The 24297-nt window shown below is 29.4% G+C and overlaps 1 protein-coding gene across 2 annotated transcripts; it reads left to right on the top strand.

Moving 5' to 3' along the window:
* Positions 1-4: 4 nt before the first annotated feature.
* On the top strand, positions 5-23060 carry O-fut1 (O-fucosyltransferase 1). Of its 2 annotated transcripts, none has more exons than XM_075356734.1 (7): positions 5-270; positions 1590-1705; positions 4019-4142; positions 12205-12396; positions 12858-13030; positions 15312-15548; positions 18682-23060. In XM_075356734.1, exons 1-7 carry the CDS (start codon positions 132-134, stop codon positions 18883-18885), a joined length of 1185 nt encoding a protein of 394 aa, XP_075212849.1. In that variant the 5' UTR covers positions 5-131; the 3' UTR covers positions 18886-23060. The 2 variants fall into 2 exon arrangements, with proteins under 2 accessions (XP_075212849.1, XP_075212850.1); XM_075356735.1 differs by having other exon boundaries at positions 18687-18854.
* Positions 23061-24297: the final 1237 nt, after the last annotated feature.

Here is a 24297-nt window from a genome sequence, read left to right as displayed (position 1 = left end):
CACTGGAGCAGCTGAAGCATACCAACTTAAGAAAAATAAATTGTTTGTAAAAGGGAAATTATTAACTTTCAGTAGTAGAAATCGTCTGCTCGTGAAGCGCTTTGTTTACTTGCGGCGGGAAGTGTACAGTGATGGTGTGTTATAGGTTAAGGTTTCATTGTCTCAATAATGTGGATATATTATTTTTTTTAATTCTGTTTTATATCGTATTCCCTGCATTTAGTAATGAAGTTCATGGTCAAGGATTCATTGCATACTGCCCATGTATGGGTAAGTAAATAATTATTTTTGCTAAATATTCAGTTTCTTTAATAATGACATCATTGGTTATGAATTGTTCATTTGATTTAGATTCTTTCTTTGACATTTTTTAAAGTAATTTTTTTGAAGACTCGGTTCTGTAATATTTTATAAAAAACTATTATTACAAACTAAATGTTATAAACATATTTTAAAAGTTCATTATTTTTTATGTTAAAAAAGTTGATTTTTCATAACGAAATTTGTTTTGGTCATTCATATTATTTATGCCTTTAATATACACTAATTAGAATTTTGAGTAAAGAATAATCCCCATAGTTATCCATTATTTTGAGTAAATTATATTCATATGTAAATATATTGTATTCAAATGTAATTGAGTTTTTGGTACTGGCTTGAAGGTGGATGAAAATTACATACTAAATTGTAATTTATACTGTAGTGAAGCCGCTTAATATTAAAAAACGTTTTGCAGAAAATTAGATAATTTTTCCAACTCAATAATAGGTAAAAACAGTTATGGTGTACATATGGCAATTTTTTTCATGAGTAAAATATTGTCATTATTGACTAAACTACTTTTCTTTACTCTAATTTTGCCTGCTTTATGCAAATAGAACAGTTTTTTTAAACAGTCAAACACATATATTATTAATTTATGCTTGGATAAATTTAAAAATCTGCTTTTTAAAGATAATTGTTTATTGTTTACTAATTTATTATTTGGCTTAATGACTCCTTTGAATTGCAGGATGGTTTAAAAACAAGTATTCTATGAATTTCAGGTTTATGTAAAACTTTCAGGCGAAACTTCACCTGTTATTCAAATCCTTCATTATTTATTTAAAGTCCAGTATTCAAAAAAACTAATTGTAATATTGTTTTGATCATTAAATGCCAACTTTACCTTACAACAAAATAGATTCATTGTATACCAAAAAAAAGTTACCTCTTTACTCTGCATTGAACTCTTTCTGACTTCTTTAGTAGTTAAAATAAGAATGGTAGTGATCGATAAAAAAAGACTGTTTTTATGTAACAGTGAATAAAATTATTCAATTGTCAGCAACAATTTTTTTTTTTTAAATCTAAAACAAGTAGTTTTCATTATTATAAGATTGGTACTTGTTATAAACCAAGTTTAATAAAAATCAAAAGTGACTTAAAATGATTAGAAATCAAAAATTATCCGATGCAACAACTATTTGTCAGATTAATATTAGTGAATCGCATCAGAACTAATCATAAATGTGAGTTAATTAGTAAATATTAGTAATTCTAAGTCAGCTTTATTTTAAAACAAGAAAAGAAAAGAAAATTGTTTACAGGAAGGTTTGGAAATCAAGCTGATCATTTCCTTGGAGCCTTAGCATTTTCTAAAGGAATAAACAGAACATTAATTCTTCCACCATGGGTTGAGTATCGCTACGGTCAACCAAAATCTGTAAGTATTTTTTATGGAATGTAGTTAATGATAACTTTAATAATATGCTAATATTTCAAAAGTTAACAGAAAAATAACTTTTTTCAGGATGATTCAAACATTCATCATAGTTTTTAAAAACCTTTTTTTTTAAATTTGAGTGTATTAGGCATAACACATTGGTTTATAACCAGTAAACCAAATTTACTATTTGGTATACTCATTGTAAACCAATGAATGACTAAAAGGATAGACTTTATCATTAAATTTTACTCTTTTTTAAAATTTACAACTTCTTAACTGTTTGTATTTTAATTGTTTTTATGATATTAAAATATATTGTAAATGTTTTATTTTGAGTTTGTAGATTTATTGAAATTTAACAAATGATATATTTTATGTGGCCATTACCAGTTCTATCAACAAAAATATATACATTATGAAATGATAAATCTGTTATCACCATCATCACCACCACTATCATCGTCATCATCAGTTTATTTATTTAAGAGTTGATATTAGTAAAAAACATGTAAAGGTTATTTATTTTTTTAATTGTTGTTGAATACTGATACTAGAAAAAAATTCTGTTTACACACATTTGGTCTATGGACTAATGTTCATTATAGCAAACGTTTATTTGTATGTGGAAAGGGAATTTTTCTGGTGAAAAAAAAATAACTTAGGGGCTCATTTGACTTTGCTTATCACATAATTATAACTGATTATTCAAAAAAGCAAACACATGTATAGATTTAACTGCAAAGAAGTAGGCTTTGCAAAAAGCATACTTTTCAAAATGTTTTCAGAAATATCACATAAAAAATTGGAAATAGCATTAATTTATTTGTTTAAAACCATAATAATGGAAACTACATTTATTATTTTATTTAAACACATATTTTGAATGCTTTTTGGTGCTGAGTTAAGTAAGCAAACCTTTTATTTTTCTGCCAACTTTAATATTTTTTTTTTATTATTATTATTATTATTTAAATATGTATAGTTTTAAAAATGTAATTTTTTATAAAATAAAATATTTTTCTCCTGCTTATTTTTATGTTTGGCAGTTATGGGTTAATTTTTTTGTTAATAAATTTTGAACAAAAATATTAATACATTATTAGTTTTATTTACATTCACTATTTTTTTCTAGAATCTTTCTTTTATCATTAATTTGCTGTAATAGTGTACTACTTCATAAGGTGAAAATATACATTTTAATTGATTAAAAAATATTTTGAAATATAGTAAGAATGTAATTTTTATCTTTTAATAATAATATTGTCTTTTCTTGTATTAGTTATATTTCTAATTAGTCACTGAAGAAAGGATCACATTCTTTTTCATGAAATATAAAAAAAATATATCTTTTTTCTTTTGATCCTAAAATATTTTAAAACATGTATATTTTTACCTAATTAAGGCGTGAATACTAATCATGCTTGTGAAAAGGGGAAAAAATACTCAACAAAAAGCAGTATGGATAATATGTAGTAATAATCTATCTGTATTAATTTATTTTGTTAATTTTTGATATTTTTTATATTGTATAGTACAGGAGAAAAATTGGTATGTGTAATCATTTAATGTGTTATAGTTTATTAATTTGCAAAATTTAAAAAACAAAGAGGAGAAGAGTAAACAAAAATAAAAGTTTAATCGAATATGAAAAGAAAAATTTTAAACTGACATTTTTCATTTCAGGTGGTACCTGACTGAACATTTATTTAGTACATCTTATCAACTTCTGATAAGAAATAATTTTTGAGATCCAAGATGTTGATGTTGATTTACAAAATTTACAAGATGTTGATTTCTTATAATCTTTCATTTGATGACTGTGTGAAAGTGAAATGTACATATTTGTTTATATTTTTTTTAGTTGAACAGTTTTCTTGGTGTATATGTTTTGTATTTTCTTGAGTACGTGTGAGGTATATTCTCGTATTCAAATTTGTTTGGGAAATTTTGAACCAGATTTAAACTACATTTTTCAGAAGTTATTACTTGTGTTTCTAATATATAACAGTAGACTGATTTAAAAAAAAAATAGTGGTTTTAAATAAATAATATTAATGGTTCCATTACATGTAATATTATTCATAATGTTTTTAGTGGACTTGGTGATAGAAAAACCAGCTTACATGACAAAACATTTCATTCCTAAATTAATTTATCAAAGTAAAAACAAAAAAAGGACTGTTATTTATATGAAAGTTATTTGATATGTTCATATTTTTGTTCTTTTTTATTCATTTATTTTATTTTATTTTATGTTGATAAAATAAATTAGTTTGATTTTACAAAATGAAAAGATTTTTTTTTTTTTAGATACAAGTTCCTTTTGATTCCTACTTTCAAGTGGGACCACTCAAAAAGTTCCATAATATTATTACAATGGAAGAATTTATGAAAGATCTTGCTCCAACTGTTTGGCCACCAGAGAAAAGAATATGTAAGTTAAGTTTTAAATTTCAGATTATCTTTTTTTAAACTATGTCCAAACTTTCTTAAAAAAAAGATTTTAGACCAGGATTTATAATGTGTTATATATGTATATTATATTGTACAAAAAACTATACTCCATAGTTGAAATAATTTTCCTTGGCTATTCCCATTGAATATTTTTGTAATAGTGAAAAATTTCTGTTTTAAGATTTCAATGGAAATATCCATTTTGACTATCCCTGAATCTATTTTGACTAGTTTTGGCGTGATGTCTGTATTTACATATCTCACATAACTCAAAAACGATTAGCTGTAGAATGTTGAAATTTAGGGTTTAGGACTGTTGTAACATCTAGTTGTGCACCTTCTCTTTTGATTGCAATTGACTGGACCAAAGATGTCCAAAAAAATCCAAAAAATTTGGATTTTGGACTTTTTGTTTACTATAGTGATAATCCTTCATTGAGCTTTTCAACGATATATCATAAATAGTACTTATTTTCATTACATCCAGAGCTGTAACCCATTTAATTCATGAAATATTTTGATCTTATAAGAGAGGAAGGCACATCAGCGAGAATCAGACTTCATTCCTTCTTTTTTTTTTTAACTGTTGTTTTTTAATTTAAATATATTGATTTATTAGTAATTGTTAACCTGTGATTGTATACAAATTTTTTCAATAAATAATATTCAATAATAATAACAAAAAGAATATGAAAAAAGAAATAAAAAATATATGTATAATAGGCATACAAGGAAGTCATGTGGTGTCCACATCAGATTTTTTAAATGGCTTTAGTTAATAAATTAATTATATTATTAATATGCATGAACAATTTAACCTTATTTTACTTCTTTTTTTTTAATCACGTACTGATATTTTCAGAAGCTTAGTTAATTTAAATATTCATTAAGTGTTATGTACTTATCTTGTAATTTTTTTCTTTAGTTATATATGTATGATATATTATAATTTTATTTAGTTATATTCATGATTTTACTGATATGGTATTTATTATAACAATGTGATCTAATTATTATGAAATTAACAAACTGCTAGAAATTGAAATTTATTTTAAATAATCGTTCTCTTGTAGAATGTACAGTCCAAAAAATATTTCTTGGTACTACAAAATGAAACTGACAATTTACATAATAAGGAAGTAATCCATTATATAAAAGTAGCATTAGATTCTGCTAATTTAAGTTTCATTGTCATGTTCATGCTTATAAATATTTTTCAAGTTATTTTTTGGGAATTTATACCAAACTAGATCAGTGTAGTATTCTAGTAAATCATTATTTGGTAACTTATTAGTATTGTTAGATTTATTTTTAGTCCTTTTCCTTATAGGATTACAGTTTTTATTTTTATTTCTTCATTAAAGAGCATGTGTATTTGCTGATGTGTAAGTTAATGTTAATAAAAGAAAAAAAGTCTTTACCATTGTTATGCTTCTATAATTTTTTTACTTTTTATTTACAGTTATTTAAAAGCAGCAGATTTTATCCAGTTACAGGATTTCAGAAAAGGATAACATTTTCTATTTTGGTAACTTATTTGATGGAAGTAGAAAGTTTTTTTTTTCAAAAATACTCAGAAAATAAGTTTTATTACTTGCGTTAATGTTTCTAAATGAGCATCACGTATAACTTAGCAGACATCAAAACAACATTTGGTTTCCATGTATTTATTTAGCGTATGGCAATTACAGTCAAAATTACAAAAAAACATTTAACAAACTAATATATGCTACTGATTCTGGAGTTGCCATCAGGAAATCTTCAGGATTCCCTTCATAAGCTGTCCTAGGGCAAACTTCTGTGATGTGTCTAACAGTTTGATTTTCACCACACTCACAAAGGGGCGTCGGTGTTTTACCCCATTATACAGGAAATAGGCACACCTACCATGCTGAGACCATATTCTGTTTAGCGTTGACCATGTCTTACGTGGTAAGTCAAAACCCGGCGGCCTTTGAGTAATACATGGGATTTGGTTATTCTGCTATGTGGCCCATTCTTGACGCCAGGCATCAGTTAGGTTAAATCATCCTCTGTGGCAGCAATTGCTGTTTTGATAGGTGGCTTTCTAGATCAAAGGCGACCACGATCGGCATCCTCAATTTCCTCATGTATTGGTAGGTTTTGATTGTCCATAATCTTCTTGTACTCTCTTACAAGAGCATTCATACGGTACAGGTTTGGGGGTGGTATGTTGCTCAATACCAGGAGCCATTCCACAGGAGTAGACCTGATAACCCCAGCAATCATTCTCATAGTGTTATTAAGTTGAGCACCAATTCTATGAACATAAGGGCTGTTAAGCCACTCTGGCGCACAATATTCAGCAGCCGAGAAGACCAGGTTCAGAGCCGATGTGCGCTAAGTAGAAACCGATGCTCCCCACTGTTCCACAGAGCTTATGTTTAATTTTGTTCCTCGCTCTCAATTTCCCTGCAGTTTTCAGTAGGTGCTCCTTAAATGAAAGCGTTCTATCAAGTGTCACGCGTAGGTATTTTGGTGTCTTATTGTGAAACAGCCATGTATTCTCGAATAGAATTTTAAGCTCCCTATTAGCAAACTTGTTACTCAGATGGAAGCATGACACCTCTGTTTTACTAGCATTCGGTTGGAGGCGCCATCTCTAGTACCTTCCCAGTTTCTCCAGGTCAGCTATCAGGACCTCCTCCAACTGTGATCTACATTTTATTGTTAGCACCCAGTCATCGGCGTAGCCATGTTTTTTTAGATATTGCCTCTGGCATCTCCGCAACATAGAGGCTGAAAAGGAGAGGCGCAAGTACTGAGCCTTGTGGCAGGCCGGTCTTGAGCTTCCTTGGTGAGCTTATATCGGATTCCATGATAACTTGGAACATTCTGTTATTCAACATGTTATTAAGGAGGCGAGCTGTTAGTTTGCATGAGATTACACGGAGGACCTTACAAATCATGCCTTCTTTCTAGACAGTGTCATAAGTGGCTGATAAATCAACGAATGCAGCAGAGGTTTTAAGATTTCTTTGGAACCCCCGCTTCAATGTACGTTGTGAGTGAGAGAACCTGGTCGGTGCAACTTCATTTTAGCCTAAAGCCTGCTTGTGCAATTGGTATAACATCATATATCCTCTGACAGATTCTGTTGTAGATAAGCCTTTCTAGTAATCTATATGTCACTGATAGCAATGCTATAGGCCTGTAGCTCTTAGGTAAGTTTGCTGATTTCCCTAGTTTTAAAATGGCTACTACCTTTGATTGCTTGAACTCTGTAGGCACGCTACCAGTCTGCATTATGTCAGTGAAAAATCTGGCCAGCCAAAGTTTTGTGTATTTTCTGCAGTTTAATAAAAATTCCAGATTGATACCATCGAACCCTGATTTTTACCCTAGAGCAACATCTTTGAGCGCCGACTTAATCTCTTCAAGTGTAAAAGGGTAAGCGTACTCAGTCTCTCCTGCCTTCTTCCTCAAGTTTTTAGCTCATGTTTTATCTCAATTGTGTGTGCCCTGTCTCTTTGTGCTCTGGATGTTGCCACTATGTTGGATGCCACAGTGTTTGGGGAGACACCTGCTTTTGGTCTCTGAATAGGAGATCCGTTTAATTTTCTTAGCAGAGTCCATGCATGACAACTCGAAGTCTGAAAGTTCAGGCTTCCCACCATTTCTGCTGTCTTGCAGCATCAAGGCTATGGAGAAGCTCATCTGCCACCTCTTGATTGCCCGTCTTGAGGAAGCTTCAGTAGAGAACTTCTTTATTTTTGGACCACCCTGGGAAACCTTTAGGTTTGCACTTCTTAGCGATACTTGTTACTGCTCCAATAAATCTGCAATAGTTTTTGCTCATTTGTGGTATCCAGCCTAGGCATTTATTCAGATCCCTAGAAAAATTTTCCCAATTAGTCTTTTTCAAGTTCCATCTAGGGCGTGGCACAGAGGTCACGAGAGAAATTTGGCTACCTGCCTCTGTAATAATGACGGTGCTGGATGTGGGGAAAGTCGGAGAGAACTTTTCAGTTGATTTAAAAGTAAATCGGTCTTTAGCATCAAAGACAAGACTAAGATTCTCATCCCCAGCCCATCTCACCAGAGCCTCACCGTTTGCATCACAATCTTTATATTTCCATTGCTCATGGTGGCTATTAAAATCGCCCAAGTAGACCACAGGATGAGGTTGTATTTGGATTACTGACGTTGGCCATGATACAGCTGGTGGTTTATAGACATTGGACACTGTTATACTTCTGATTTTAACTACAACATTATGAATTTCATTGTCCGTGGAGGTGTCCAGGTATTTTGCCTCTTTTCTGCAATTGTTCCTCAGTGTTACAATGTGTTTCCTGGATTGCAACCAGGTCAATATTGTCGTTCTTCAGTAGATTCAATAAACACTGGCCCTTAGATCTAACTTATGCTTTCCATATTTATGTGGCAAATTCGGACTGAAGGTCCAAGATTTCTTGTTGGCAAGTCCTGAAAAGGACTGTTATATCTAACAACACGGCCTGCAGTTCGTAACACGTAACAGTTTAGGCTTGTGTCTGCGTGGTCACAGACACAAGCCTACAGTGTTGGTTTCCATGTATGATCCAGTGGATCATATGTGCTATGTAAGAGCTTTAGCTGTCCTTTACAGTTGCCCTGTCCTGGGCAACTGTCTCTTTACACAAATAAAGTAGATGAATATTTAGACATGCATTGAAAAATTCAATTCTAGAATACTAAATACTTTTGCCATATTTCCATCTCTGAATTTAATTAAAAGCAATATACATTTTAAAAATAACACAGGTCATAAAAAAAATAATTTGGAACTGAGATAAGTTTGTGAATTAGAATGTATTTTTTATGCGGAATCTTAAAATTAAATCAGTTTTTCTTCATCACCCTCAGATTTTTAATTGTGACCCTTTAAAATATTGAGACCCTTCTTATATAATAGAATACAGAAATAATAATAATTACAATTAAAATCCCTATCTTTATTTCGCAGACATTTACATTTTTTCTTAATTTCTTTTTTCTTATTTTCCTTTGTGTGTTCTGTGAAGCTTCTCTTTTTATATCCAGCAATAGTTATTCATCATAGATTGATCCCATCTGCCTTGATAACATTGTTCCATCTGCAATACCTTTCTTGGTGGATCCTTTCCACCAATCTTGGTGGAACTTTTCTCCTTGTTCATCACTGATGTCACTGGGGGAAAAGTCCAAATGAGATTGTAAAAAATGAATTTTCATTGACATTCTGCAGCCTAAATTTGTGTAGTTTACAGAGTTCATTTATAAGCTGATCATGGTTTTCACCTTTTTTGTTTCCAAGAAAACCAGTAACGACATCATTGAATGACTTCCATGCTGCTAGTTCTTTAGGATTCAGTTTACTGTCAAATATATTTTCACAAATTAATTTTCTTATTTGTGCTCCAATGAATATTCCCTCTTTTAATTTGGCTTTACTTAATTGCGAAAAAACCTTAGCTAAATATTTAAAGCCGTCTCCATCTTTATCTAATGCTTTTACAAAATTCTTCATCAGGCCTAGTTTTAAGTGTAGAGAGGGTAAAATAATTCGATCTGCTTTGACAAGAGGAATATTGACAACATTTTCATTTCCTGGGGTAAACTGATTTCTTTTTGGTCAGTCTTTAACTGCATAGTGTTTATCTGAAGCCTAACTATCCCACAAACACAAGTAACATATATTTTGTAAAGCCATTCTGGAGACCGAAAAGAAGCCCTATCACTTTCAGGTCAGCAATGATTCACCATGAGTGTTCATCATACTTAATAGTTAAACTGTTTGACATACTTTCATATGCTTCTTTCACTCCTATTACTTGTGCTACTGGTATAGAAGAAAACTTATTGAAGTTATGCAACAACACTGTCCTTAGCTTCTTTTTATGAATGTATAAATAAATGCCAATCATGAACAATTACATATTCAATGTCCAGTTCAGACGTTAGCCCCCTAACATCATGACAGGAACATATTAAACCATCTCTTCTGAAGTATTTCAGTTAATTTTTGTTTCAATTTCTATATATTGAAATTTTAGTATTCTTGTTTAATAAATTCCATTCTTTAAGACATGAACGTTAGGAGTTTTGCATATTGTTTTGACAAATACAAGTCATGAATTAGTTTGCTCAGTTCTGCTTGTGTTATGAGATGAAGTTCTTTATTTGATTCTTTTGGAATGTAATTGATATCTATTAAGGTTGAGTATTCATCAGTTGAGCATTCTGGGAAATCTGAAATTTCTTTCCAAGAAGTTGGGAGGAATTGGAATCGGTAAATCAACAGCATTAAGTACTGGTCTCATAACTGAACAAACATTTGGGTATGCAATACTGCTTTTATGCCATTAACATTTCTTAAGCAAAAATAGCAGTCATCATAATGGTTAGTAGGCTCTCGCCAAATCATAGGTATGCCTAAAGGCAAATGCTCTTTTTTCCTTTTAATCATTGGATTAGTTTAATGTAGCACTTGATGCCTGTTTCATATGGAGCCAGAATTTATCTTTGTCTCCCAAGGGACAGTCAAAATAATGTTTGTAAGCAGTTTTCAGCAGATTCAGTACTGGTTTTCGTTGACTTTTCTTGATGAGTTCTCTGCAAATGTAACAAAAAATATTTGGGGAATTTTTACAAGCCCAGTTTTTATTCATTGTAAAATTCAAAATGTTTTAATGAATGAAAGTAAACTGAAATATTACGGGAATATTTAATTATAAAAATAATTAAGTTTTAATTTATAAATGTTTAATCACTTAAATGCTTCATAAAATTGTTTTACCATGTAGTGCAATAAAACACATCATGAAACACACACACACGCAACTTAACAAATTTTGATGTTCAATAAAATAATACCAAAAGTTGTTCTATCGTAAAAATCTTTCACTAAACTTATGGCATCATTTATGAAACAATCTTTGTAATGTGTGTATGATAAAACCATTACCACAACTAAATAACACAACAAGTCATACAAGGAGCTGAACTCATACTGAAGAAAATTTTTTCATGTTGGATTACTCATTACTTGACTCACCTGACATGAAATGACATCATTCGACAGTTATGTATTGTGGTGCAAGTGGTAGCATCTCAACCTTTCATCCAGAGTGCAGGGCTCAAATCCTGGTCAGGCATGGCATTTTTCATACGCTACATTTCCATATTCCACGCACAGGCTCCAAGCTAATGTGGCAATATCATCAAGCAAAAAAAATTTATATATATATATATAAGTCTGCAGCATGTATCACAATATATATCAGATGTTAATAACTAAATATACAGACTTACTAACTTATTTGTATTGTTTGTTCCATGAATGATGGATCAAATAAATTTAAGAGGCTGTAACTTAAGAATGTTACGTGATGGGTTATTCCAGAATACATATTCAGATTCAGCATATAAAATACTATATTGAACCCCTACTCCCTTTTCAGTTCCCAACTTTATGGTTGACCTGTGTGATTAATATATACCTGTATATGGTTAAAATTGTAAAGAAAATGTTAATATTATAATTACATTGAGAATTTTACATCAAGAAACATATGTAACAGAGTTGTTAATTTTCATAGTGTCAGTGATGTAAGTGCTAACCCCATCAACAGATTAGTTATTTCATTGCTACATCATCAAAAGTGCACATAAAAAGTCAGTTGGATTTGAATGGATATATAAGACTTAAATTTAACTGTTAATGAAAAATTGTTTCACAACACATAAAATTCTCAGTTAATACTGAAATTGCCTAAAAATAGTCTCCATATTTATTAATAGCATTTATTTTTGGCTAATCATGATAACAGTTGACTTTACTATAAAAAAAAGAATTCATAAGAGCTAAGTTTTTTACCCCAAATTATGGGGCAAAGAATCATCAAGAGTTGAGGTTTCATTTATTCAATGAATTTTGTTAACATTTTATGTTTTATACAAAATTGATTTTGAATTATCCAAAGTATAAGATTTTTATTATCTGTTAATATATTTAAATTTTATTTTGATAGTGAAGTATGATTTCATGTGTATTCTAGCATTCTGTTATACTGCAAGAGGTAGTAATAATCAATGTAATGCTAAAGAAGGAAATCCATTCGGACCATTTTGGGATACATTCAATATTGATTTTGTTGGCTCAGAATTTTACGGGCCTTTACATTATGATGTTCATCATTCAGACATGAATGCAAAATGGAATGAAAAGTATCCTTCTGATAAATGGCCAGGTAAGTTATTTATTTCATTATATAATAATAACAGAAAATGTAGATGATTCTCTTTTATTTGAATAGTAGACTGCTTTTACTGAGAGCCTTTATAAGAAACCAGCACAAAAGCATTGAAGCTCATTTGGCAGTTAAGCATTTATTTACAATATATCACTACATATTTACATTAAGTGATTATGTACAAGCATGAAATACAACTAACTGGTTTATAATAAAACAGATTACAACACACAAATTTTTTTATACAGATTATTGCAATAATTTATACAAGTTTATATTTGTAACATTAATATATTTTATTATTTATATAAAGCACTAGTTCTAAAGGCTACAAAATAATGTACTAGTTGTAATAATTTGTTAGGCCGGTATTATAATTAAGTTGGCATTTTTGACAACTGGATTATAATGTAATTTAATATTCTTGTAATTGTTTTCTATATTCTTTATTATTGCAGTGTTAGCATTTGCTGGAGCTCCAGGAAGCTTTCCAGTTCAGTCAGAAAATAGGGACTTACAGCGCTACTTGGTATGGAATGAAAGTATCAGCAACAAAGTTGAACAATATGTTAAAGGAACATTGCCAAGAGGAGGTTATGTTGGCATCCACTTAAGAAATGGAATTGATTGGGTATGAAGCGAAGTTTATGTTTCCATTATAATATCAAATAAAGGAGAATTAGTTTTAGGTGATAGATATGGAACACACAAATAGCAATGAATTGACCTCATTGTTGTCTCTAACTGCACCTTTATGTGAAGCATTCTTTCATAGATCCAGAATCCCTGATTGTTAAAATCCATAAATTACTATTTTGTAAGACATTGATTTATTATATAATAAAACACTTGCCAAGAGGTTATTAAAAGATATTAGGAGGCTTCAAAAAAGTGCTGCGCTATTACTTTTTGAACCAATTTTTTACTTTTAAGATCCTACTCATGGATTTGTTTTGTTAAGTTAAAAAAAAATGTTGAATAGGTTTTTAAAAGTAATAAATAATGAATGGTTTAAGCTTAATTACCTGGTAGTGAGGCTAGACCATAATAGATCTTTAACAGAATTTGTAACAACCCAAGTTTACTTGATTGTTGGTAATTTTTACCAGAATGTTTCCGTGTTTGTTTGTATCTATATTTGCTTAAAACTCAGTAATTACTGGGCCAATGTGAATAATTAATTTACAACTGTTTTTGTTGAATTTTGAGGATGATTTTAGGTATAAATTTACATAAATTCTTATTGTTTGAGCAGTTACATTTAAAGTAAGGGCATATCTTGGTATCTGAAATTGTATAAAAATGTTATTATTCACTGTTTTTATAAAACATAATTTGTTGCTTTAAAAAGAACATTAATATAAAATAAAAATAACTTTTTTTATCTATATTGAAGATATATTTTAGTGAGTCAAGACTTTTCAATAATTATTTGGGAAAAAAATCTTTAGTTTATTTTGAGAAAGATTTAAGTATTTTTTCTCAAGAAAATTCAAAGTGGATAAAGTGTTACATTTTATAACCTCTCTTTTACATTGTGATATTTTTAATCACTGTCTTACATGTAATCTGTTAAAGATCATTAGTAAAATTTAGAAGGTAGCGTGAGTTTAATTTTGATTTGCTACTTATTAAATCTGGGCAGTTTATACTGTAAATATCAGAAATTTGATAGGGAATTCTATTTCTTACTCTTTCATTGAATGGCAGATGACATAATGTTTCATTGAAGGTACTATCTGCATACTAAATATATATAATAGTATACTATGTACACAGTTTTTCTCTAAGAATGAATTTAAAGCAAGTTTTTTTTAATTTTTCTTTTTTCATTTTGATCTAGGAAATTCCCCATTGACATTATTGTAATGATTTTCTGTCTGAGGATAAGTTATAGAAAAATCTAAAATGGTCAAAATTTAAACTCATTAAATTTAGATAGAATTTAACAAACATCTCAAATGTTTATAGAGATTTATAACAAGAATATTTTCATCGTGCACACTTTTTTTTTTATCTACTCACTAGGGATTTATTTTAGCATAATATCTCAGAGGGACAAGAATTAAAGTAAATAACATTTTTAAGTATTTCCATATAATTTTTTTAGGGGGGAATTTTGACTAAGAGTTGCCTTACATTTAATAGATGAGAAACAATAATATCCAGACCAACATGTAATTTAGCTTGTAAAGGAATAAATTAATGAGAAACAACATTGACTGCATATGAAAGTATTGATTTATTTTACGTTAATAACGTGAATGAACATAATGAATATTGTTATTGTTTAACTGCTTGAAAGATTAAGTGAAAAATAACTTTTATAATTAAACTTACCTTTTATCTTATTTTTTGTATAGAAGAATCAATACAGTACATAATGCATCTGAAGGAAAAAAATAGTATTTACAACTGTGATTCCTTAATGTTTATTTGAAATTATAGTAGTACATTATGCTTTAATTTTTTGTGTAATTTTTGTCTACATATGTTTGGTTCAAGTGAATTTCACATAAACAAGGTTATAGTCTAAAGCAGTTGAAAGAGATAAAAAGGACCTGTGTATTAATAATAATAATCTCATGTATTCAGGAACACCTTAGTTCTTTGTGGTCTTTGTCTCTTCCTGAAATGTGTTTGCAGTTTAACTGATATCTGTTTCAACACTTAGGAATATCTTTGTATTCCGTGCATTGGACTATATCCACAATGAGAATTGCAATTCCAGTATTTAGTTGTCCATAAATATCATGTCAGTGTTATGTAACGTATGTAAAATCAATAATTGGTTTCTGAACTCATATTTTTGTTAAAGAAGCTGTCTATTTTATATTGTAATTAATCTTTTATATATATATATATTTACAAGAAATAAAATTTTTAATTAATATAAATTAGTTTTTGTTCAGGTACGAGCTTGTGAACATATAGAACATAGTCCTAATTTGTTTGCTGCACCACAGTGCCTTGGCTATCGTAATGAATATGGCCCTGCTACCCGTGAAATGTGCCTTCCAAATAGAGATCTTATTATTAAGCAAATGAAAAGAGTAATACGTGGATTAAAAGATATCAAATCAATATTTGTTGCATCTGATAATAATCATATGATCGGTGATTTAAAATCTGCTTTTGAAAGAATGGAGGTAACTGCAGTTTAAAAATCATGTTTTATTTTCATTAATCAAACAAAAAGTTTCCTGATTCCATACCTGCTTAAATTAGGTCTCTTATACTTTACATAGAATATATGTTAACAAATATATTATAGTTAAGTAAAAATAAGTGTTGGTTTGAAATAATTATACACAGTGTGCCAAATAAGTAATGAGACTAAATTTTTTTCCAGGAACACTTTAAAGAAACGCACCAAATGGTAACCATTTCACCCACTAGATTTTGCTGAACATGATCATGTTGATGACTCAGCCAGTGCATGCACAGCAGCCATGAACATAATGTTGTGCAAGTAGTGGCAGTCAAACGTAGCATCATGGATCAAAGAACTGTGATAAAATTTTACTGTAAATTAGGAAAAACAAAATCAGAAGTTTACAAAGGTGTTTTAAGTTCGACCCAGAGACAAAACATCAGAGTATGGAATGGCATGAAACATCGTCCCCAAGACAGAAGAAACTCAGGTTGCAGAAATCACACATCAAGGCAATGGTGATTGTTTTACCAATGCTTCTGGAGCAATCCATCGTGAATTTCTCCCTGAAGGCACAGCAGTGACCAGACAGTACTACTTAGGAGTCGTGCAACGTCTCTTTGCTCGCATGAGTCGTGTCAGAACGTATCTGTTCCAAAGCAAGAGTTGGGGTTTTCTGCATGACATTGCAACAGCTCACTACACACTACCCATGAAACAGTTTTAGCATCACAACTGATCTGTGTGCTTGAACACCCATCCTATTCGCTTGATTTGGCACCTGCAGACTTTTTTCTATTTCTGGAAATTAAATGTGCTATATAAGGAGAATGTTTCAGTGACATTGATTGAGAACATCCAACGTGCTGTGACCGACAGACTGAAGGAGAGGATTTCCAGCGTTCTTTCAACAACTTGTGTGATTGATGTAAACGTTGTGTGGAGGTGCAAGGAGATTATTTTGAATCCATGTAACTGCAAAATTAAAATAAAGTTCCTAAGTTTCGATGTAATGCTAGTTGTCTCGTTACTTATTTGGCTCACTGAGTATATTTCATTGTAACATATCATGTTAAATATTATAGTTCTGTAATGCTTGTATTTGCTATAATTCAAAACAATGTAGTACAGCAAATATATTGTGGGAAACCTCACTTTTATATTTATCTTGTTGGGTACTTCCAACTGTCTCAGTGCAAAGTTATTCTGATTAAATACTTTTATGAAATAGATAATATTGTTCTTTATCATGATTGTACAGCGCATTTGGAATGTAGCTTTGCAGTATGCTTTAGAAATATGTGGTGCATTTCTTTCTTTCAACATTAGGTTGGTTGCCCTATGGGTTCATTGGGTATTGCTCAGGAATAAACCACGACATCAGTTGTTGAATTGTGATTGAATGTGCTTCATGTTGTTTCACTTATCGGAATCAATAGTTGCTAGAAACATAATGGTTCTTACAATAGAGGAATATATTTTTCTCTGAACACATCATTCGTGAAAGTGACATGTATACTGGTTTAATGAAGCACAATTTTTCTAGAAACTTTTCAAATAATACTATTCTTCACTGCGATACAGTTTGAACTCTTATCAAAATATTTCAGGCAACAGGCTCTGTTGAAGTTACTGATCAAAGTGGAAGACTACCTAAACTAAACGAACAGAAGTTGTGTGATATTTTGGAGGATATGACCAAAAGTCCAGCAAAGACAATGTGTAAGTTAGCATAGCAGCAAGATATCAGACTTTCTACTGCACATAAAGCTGTAAAAAAAGAACTGAAACTTTTCCCTTACAAAGTAATGTGTTTAAGAACTGAAACCTACAAGTCGTGCTGAAAGATTAAATTGTCATTGGTTTAAATGTTTTATTGACCAAAATTCCTTAAGTATCCTCAACGTTAGGTTTTTTACAGATGAAACTTGATTTCACCTGGGAGAGTATATTAATTCACAAAATACACGACTGTGGTTGACAACTAACCCCCATGAATTATACGAACAATTTTTACACGAAGCATAATTGGAGTTTGGGTTGGTGTGAGTAGAACGAACATTGTGGGTCCAATTTGTTTTGAAAATACAGTTAATAATGATCGTTATTGTGCTGTTTTAACATACTTCATTAGCCAGTTAACAAAAGTGGAAATTAATGGTTGGTTCCAACAAGATGGCACCACAGCACAACAGCTAATCAGTCAGTGCCTTTTTTACAAAATGTCTGCTGAATAAATCATTTAGAGGGATTTGTGGACTGCACGATCACATTTGACTACCCCTGATTACTTTCTGTGGGGGGCAGTGGAACAAGCAGTGCATTGCAACAAACTACACACAATTGATGAACTAAACTGCAATAATGGCATATGTAAGATACATTCCAGTACAGCAAGTTAAAGTGTTTGAAAACAAATTAAAATATGTACAGTTTTGTATTGATGTTGGAGAAGTCATTTTCAGCACCTTATACACTATTTCATTTATTGTAATATCCGTTTCTATAAAATAATGAAATAGAAATTTAAAGTAATAAGAAAGTTTTATCATTACACTACCATAATTACAGTTCACAGCAACTTTTCAAATGCATTGTATTATCCTATTCGATAAATCTAGAAACAGTAGTATTAAAAATATATGATTGGGTAATAAAAGACCAGTTTTGTGCGAGAAGTGTAATTCATCTAAATCCAGGCTAACTTGACATGAATATTTCATGTTGTAAAAACTTGAATATCTCATTCACAATACAATTACAGTAGGATTTTGTGGATAATACCACCATGGATTTTTCAGCTGACTTGATGGAGTTTATTTACCATTGATTTTTATTGTCATTTTAGAGTTATTTTTTTTTAGGTGAAATGGTAAGTTTGTTTATATATAGCATAAAAAATAACTTCAATATAATATTTTATTTTATTTTTTATAGTAAATTTATTACCATCTAAAATAAAATTAAAAAAAGTATATACAGATAAATAAACAACTTTTAATTTCCATAAAGAAGTTAAGTAATAAATAGAGATTAATGACTGCGGCAATTATTGCCACTATTAAATAATTGTATAAAGCTTTTTTTTCTTGTTTATTTCCCCTAGTATTTTATTTTGTTTTTTTCAGATTAGTGTTCATCGAAATATTGAAAATAGTCCGCATCTAGACTTAGCAATTTTAGGAAGAGCAAATTATTTTATTGGTAATTGCATTTCTTCCTTTTCTGCCTTTGTTAAACGAGCACGAGATGTAAAAGGACTTCCTTCTGCATTTTGGGCATTTCCTCCTTCACGCTTCTCATCTATATCTTCTCGTCATGATGAACTGTAGTCAGAACAGTGTAATTATATAATTATATTATTTAACTTTAGTAATCTTTGTATTTGTAATAATGTTGGCAATAATTTTATTTTCAAACATTGTTTCATCTGATCAATTATCATTTATCTAATCATTTTATTGAACTTCAAACATTGAGATTTTTTAAATAGAATAGCAAAATCTGGATGTCTGAAAGGTCATGAATGTCAAAATTTAGACAGCAAATCAAAACTAACAAAATAGCCAATGTTAGTCCAAAATTTTAATTCTTTCTTTAAAATAAATTATATTAGGCTGAACTGGGAAATCTATTTTATATATATATATATATATATATTATGTATTATTTTGCTGAATAAGTTAATTGTGTCAAGTAATATTGATTAAAAAAAGCTATTCTTTAGATAGTAATATTAAAGTATAATTTGCTATTTATGAAAATTAAAAATAAAATAATTTTTTCTGCTATTGTTTTCCTTCTCACTGATCTTACATCACATTCTCATTAATATATATATTTTTCTTTTTTTCTTGTACACTTTTTTGAATGTGATACTGTACTGGATTTTTTATGGTTTATTTGCAAAGAGATTTCTTTACCATAGTAATGGTAAATTGTTGTTAATTATGGTACATACTTTTCATAACCCTTGAAGTTGTACTAATCCAAAGCTGTTTAAAATTCACTGAGTCCACCTTTCATAATGAATAAGTAAGAAATGACTTATGCTTCCCAGTACAAACATTAATTAACGATACTCATTACAGTAATATTTTTTCTGTTTTAAATAGCTAAGAAAGTTGAGTTTTGTGTTCTACATTTTATCATAAGTGCATTTAATTATAATTGTTTGGATTATAATATTATTTGCTTTGTATTACTGGATAAAGGGACTGTTGTACTTAATAGTTATTGAAAAAATGTTCATAGGAAATTATTTCCTTAGTAATGTTAGGTTTTTTTCACAGAATTTTTATGTAGGTATTTTTATAATTAAACACTTCATCTTGATTCTGGTGTTTGATTTCTGCAGATGCTTTTCAATATTGGTGTATAAAATTTGGAATGATTTTCAGAATATTATAAGAATAATTTTGTAACAAAAAATGTTTTTATCATGAATTAATTGTACATTAAAATCAATATTTCTAGGAGTTAGCCAATATTTAATATAAGGTTTCTTCACAAATTTATAGCTTGCTATTATAAGAAAAAATTGTTGCCTTTTACTGACTTAATTTAGAGAATATATTTCTAGAGACATTCATTATTGCATGATTTTCAGGTGTAATGAAGTAATCTGTAAATAATATTAAAAATAATCTAAATTACTATTATTCCATTTTAATTATCCATAGAACTGGAACTTTGAATTAATAGTTTATTTTGAAATATTAACATTTGAGTTCCTGTGTATTGAAAAGTAAGTTTTCTTTTACGTTTAAGTTTACTTCTGCACAGGAAATATGGTGTGTATAGGTAGGTGTGTTGATATTTTATGGAAATTTTTTCTTTTATTTTTTTCAATTTTTTCAAAGTGCTGCTTTATATTATATAAAATTATAAATGAACATGTTATTTCATTTATAATTTTAAATGAAAAACACTTCTGTGAAAACAATGGGAGCTATGAGTTATGATGGGAGCTCTGAGCTAGTAATTCAGCCAGTAAATAATATTCTTAGTACATAAAACTGTATATACCATGTACTGCACAATAGACTCTGTTAAATGTAAGAAATGTTTATTGTATGTAAATACTATTTTACTTGGCACAAATGTAGTATCTTGTAAGTGTAAGTTTTATACCATCATTAGTACTAGTTGTTAAAAAAATCCTACTTCAGTTTAAAATAATTGTAACATATTAACTGATACCTTTTTTCTGTAGTTGCTGATTTATTTATCAATCATTTATTTATTTTTATTTTTTTCTATAACATGAAGTTTGATCTTGAACTTTTTAAGTTAAAAGGTATGACACTCATACCTGTAGATATTAATTTACTCGTAGGGAATTAACTGAAACACGTGTGGAGAATTATTATATTACAGTTTTTTTCTACACTTGTATAAAGCCTCAACTGTATAACACAACCCACTTGGTACAAAAGTGGAGAATCTATTTTTGATGTACATAAATATAAAAAATTGACAGTTTATTTCTTGTATTTTATATGTTTTATGTTAGTGAATTATACATTTTAATACTTTTTTTGGTTTTTTGATACATAACAACTAGAGTCAAAGAATAGAATTTTCAAGAATTTTTAAATATTAACATTTCAATAATTTTATTTTATTTTATACATTTTTTTGGTTTCTTTTGACTGGTTTCAGCATATCTCTTAGTTATGTTGATATTTTAAGTAACATTATTCTTCTGCCTTTTAATACATTTGTTCTATTTCTAATGGTAATTTATTTTTTATTGTTGTCTTCAGTATGTGTTTTAAACTAAATAAAAACTTCACATTTTTATTATTGAATAATATTCTTGTCAGAGATACTATTTCTTTTTTTTAAAATTGAAATTAATCTTACTTGTTAAATGTGATTTCAAATAAAAATTTATTTATTACACTTTATAAGTAAATGGTCAGAATTTTAATTTCAAATTGTATTTTTGTAGCAAATTTACATAATTGTCATGTAATAATTAGATTCTCCATCTCTTTTTAAATAAAAATAAACATTTACAGTGTAAATCAACAATGCAGCATATAATCTGTTCACAGATTTAATATAATAACATCCCATTAAATATTTAAAAAATAATTAAGCAATTATAAATTGAAGTATACTACTAGTGCCTGTGGATGTGTGTGTGTGTGTGTGTGTGTGTGTGTACTTCTTGTACTATGTTATCTGGACTAAAACACAAATTATTTCTTGTTAAAAAAACAAATTATTGGAAATTAATGTATTCTGATTTTTTTCTGGAATAGGCTTCCCAAAAAAAAAGAAAAAAGCAAATTTCCTTTTACTTAAAACTGTAGCTTTATTTAGACCTATAACAGGGTGAATAGAGAGGCTGAAAATTGTTGCTGATTCTGTCTTTCAGTTTCATGTAAGAATACAAATGTTTTAGTGGATTGTTATATTGATATTAATGTAAATTATTATCAATAATTTGTATTAACTGTAAATGTTTACAGTAAAACATTTGGATTGTTGCTGTTGTAGTGTACATTTCTTATTTTGCAATATTTTGAGCATCCTCTTAAATAAGATATAAATATTTTGTAATCTATTATAAATCACAGATCACATTGACAAGTTTGATTACCTTCAAAACCCAATATATAGATTTTATTTTCATTGCCGCCTTTACATGCTCAAATAAAAGTTATATTGTTTGACTATATATATAAGTATACCCATGATGTTAACAACAAATTAATATTACAATCACAAAGAGTATAGCACTTAACTGTCACCTCTGTGTACTAATTTTTAATTAAGATTCTATTTATCATTCTTTTTTAATTTATCAGTTTATTGAAAGTGATAATGTACTAAAATTATATTCTTTTAAACTTTTTTCATTCATTATGTGGGCCCTGCACCCGTGGAGTATATTCTGTCTACCTCTACCTGTTGATTATAAAGGTATTATTTAACACTGTACCTGTAGCTTCAACATTTTTATCCCACATTTTTTACAGAGTGACTGATGGAACCATATCATAATACCAGATTTAAAGTGATAATGAAATTCTCATTGTGCAGCTACATCACCACTTTTATAAAATGCTCTACCATAAATTCACAAAGCAATTCTAACCAATACTTCATTATAACAAAACTGCATTGACTAAGATAAAATTACTTCTTACAGTTCTGTTGAGTCAATTTTTTTCTTAATATTGAACTATTCAAAATCATCCTTACCATGCAACCTGTATTTGATTTAATTCATTAATTATATTTATTTTTCATTGTTTTCTTTTTGTAATATTTTGTATTATTTGTACTTGTAAATTTTTAATCCTGTATATGTATTTTTGTGTGATTTTTTTTAATTCGTTAATAGAATTTTTTATTAATTCTAAAATGATCTCTTTGTTTTTGTGATTTATGTTTGATTGCATTTTATTAATGTATGAATAAAATACTCAAAACTTCACAAATTTTTTTATAATTAAATTCTTAAGTTTTTTTACATGTTATTCTTTTTTAAAACCAGAATCATTTTCTTATATTAATAGAATAAAGGAATTTATCTAGAATTAAATTATGAATTAGTTGATGGTATTTTCTTATGCATATTCAGAAGTATCTAATTTTATATACAACACAAACACAACATACACCAAACTTATTCATTATATATTTAAGGAATTTCCTAATCCTTTTATAAAGAATCTATCCACAACAGTGGTTCTGAAACTGAACACCTGAAACAAAATAGTAAAAATCTATTTCACATTAAAAAACATTACATATTTAAATAAAGACACACAGCCTTACGAAAAAAGACATTGGATACTATCGTCATAATGTCGGAATCTTAGCCTCTAACTTATATTTCCAATACAATGCCTCATAACAGACAACTCACAAGGATGTTGTGTATAGTTGGCAGTCACAGCAAACATAAATGGGTGCATTGGTCTGATTCATTAGATGTCCATGAGTAAGTTTAGTGTGCCCTACTAATCACAAAAACAAATAATAGCCTCTTGATGGTTAATCCTGCATGAAGAGTCCCACAATGTTTTTAACTGTACAAAGTTTATTGTTGATGGTAGCATTCCATTCACTTATCATGAACCACCTCTAAAGAAAAGTCAAGATTCTCTGAAACAACATGATTTGTAAAAGGAGGTTGCAAAAAACGTTTGCCACACAATCAGCATGCTCATTGTCTAAAATTCCAATATGCCTCGGGATCCAGCAGAACCTCACATTTGTGTTACGTTGAGTCATTTCAGAAACAATGCACTCTATCTAAAAAAACAGGATGTCTGGTATACAAGTCACTGATCACCTGCAAGACACTCATGGAATCCAAACAGACAGGTATATGTTGGGCTAAGTATATTTAAAGCCTTATTAATAGCAAACAGCTCTGTGAAGAAAACACTGCCAATGCTGAGAAGGCTAGATATACTGTATGCTCTATTGCAAACCACAAAAGCACAACCAACATTATTAAAGTGTTTAGACCATCTCTATACAGTAGCATCAGGAGATATGTTATTTACAATATAACATTTTTCCTGTAAGATAACTGAATTCGTGTAATTTTTATAATACCAACAAAGACTATAGCAATAATTTACAAAAGAAGGCCACCAAGGGGGTAATAACATTGATTACCAGGAGGAACTGATCTTGGCTGTTACTGATATCAATAAGATGCTGGTTGGCATACACCATGTCAAATGTTGTAGTTGTTTGCGCTTTAATGTAAG

The sequence above is a fragment of the Lycorma delicatula genome, chromosome 2 (genome assembly GCF_047948215.1).
Source record: "Lycorma delicatula isolate Av1 chromosome 2, ASM4794821v1, whole genome shotgun sequence".
Classification (NCBI taxonomy): domain Eukaryota; kingdom Metazoa; phylum Arthropoda; class Insecta; order Hemiptera; family Fulgoridae; genus Lycorma; species Lycorma delicatula.
Note: the sequence above shows the minus strand (reverse complement) of the source record. Positions and strands in the feature narration are given on the sequence as shown.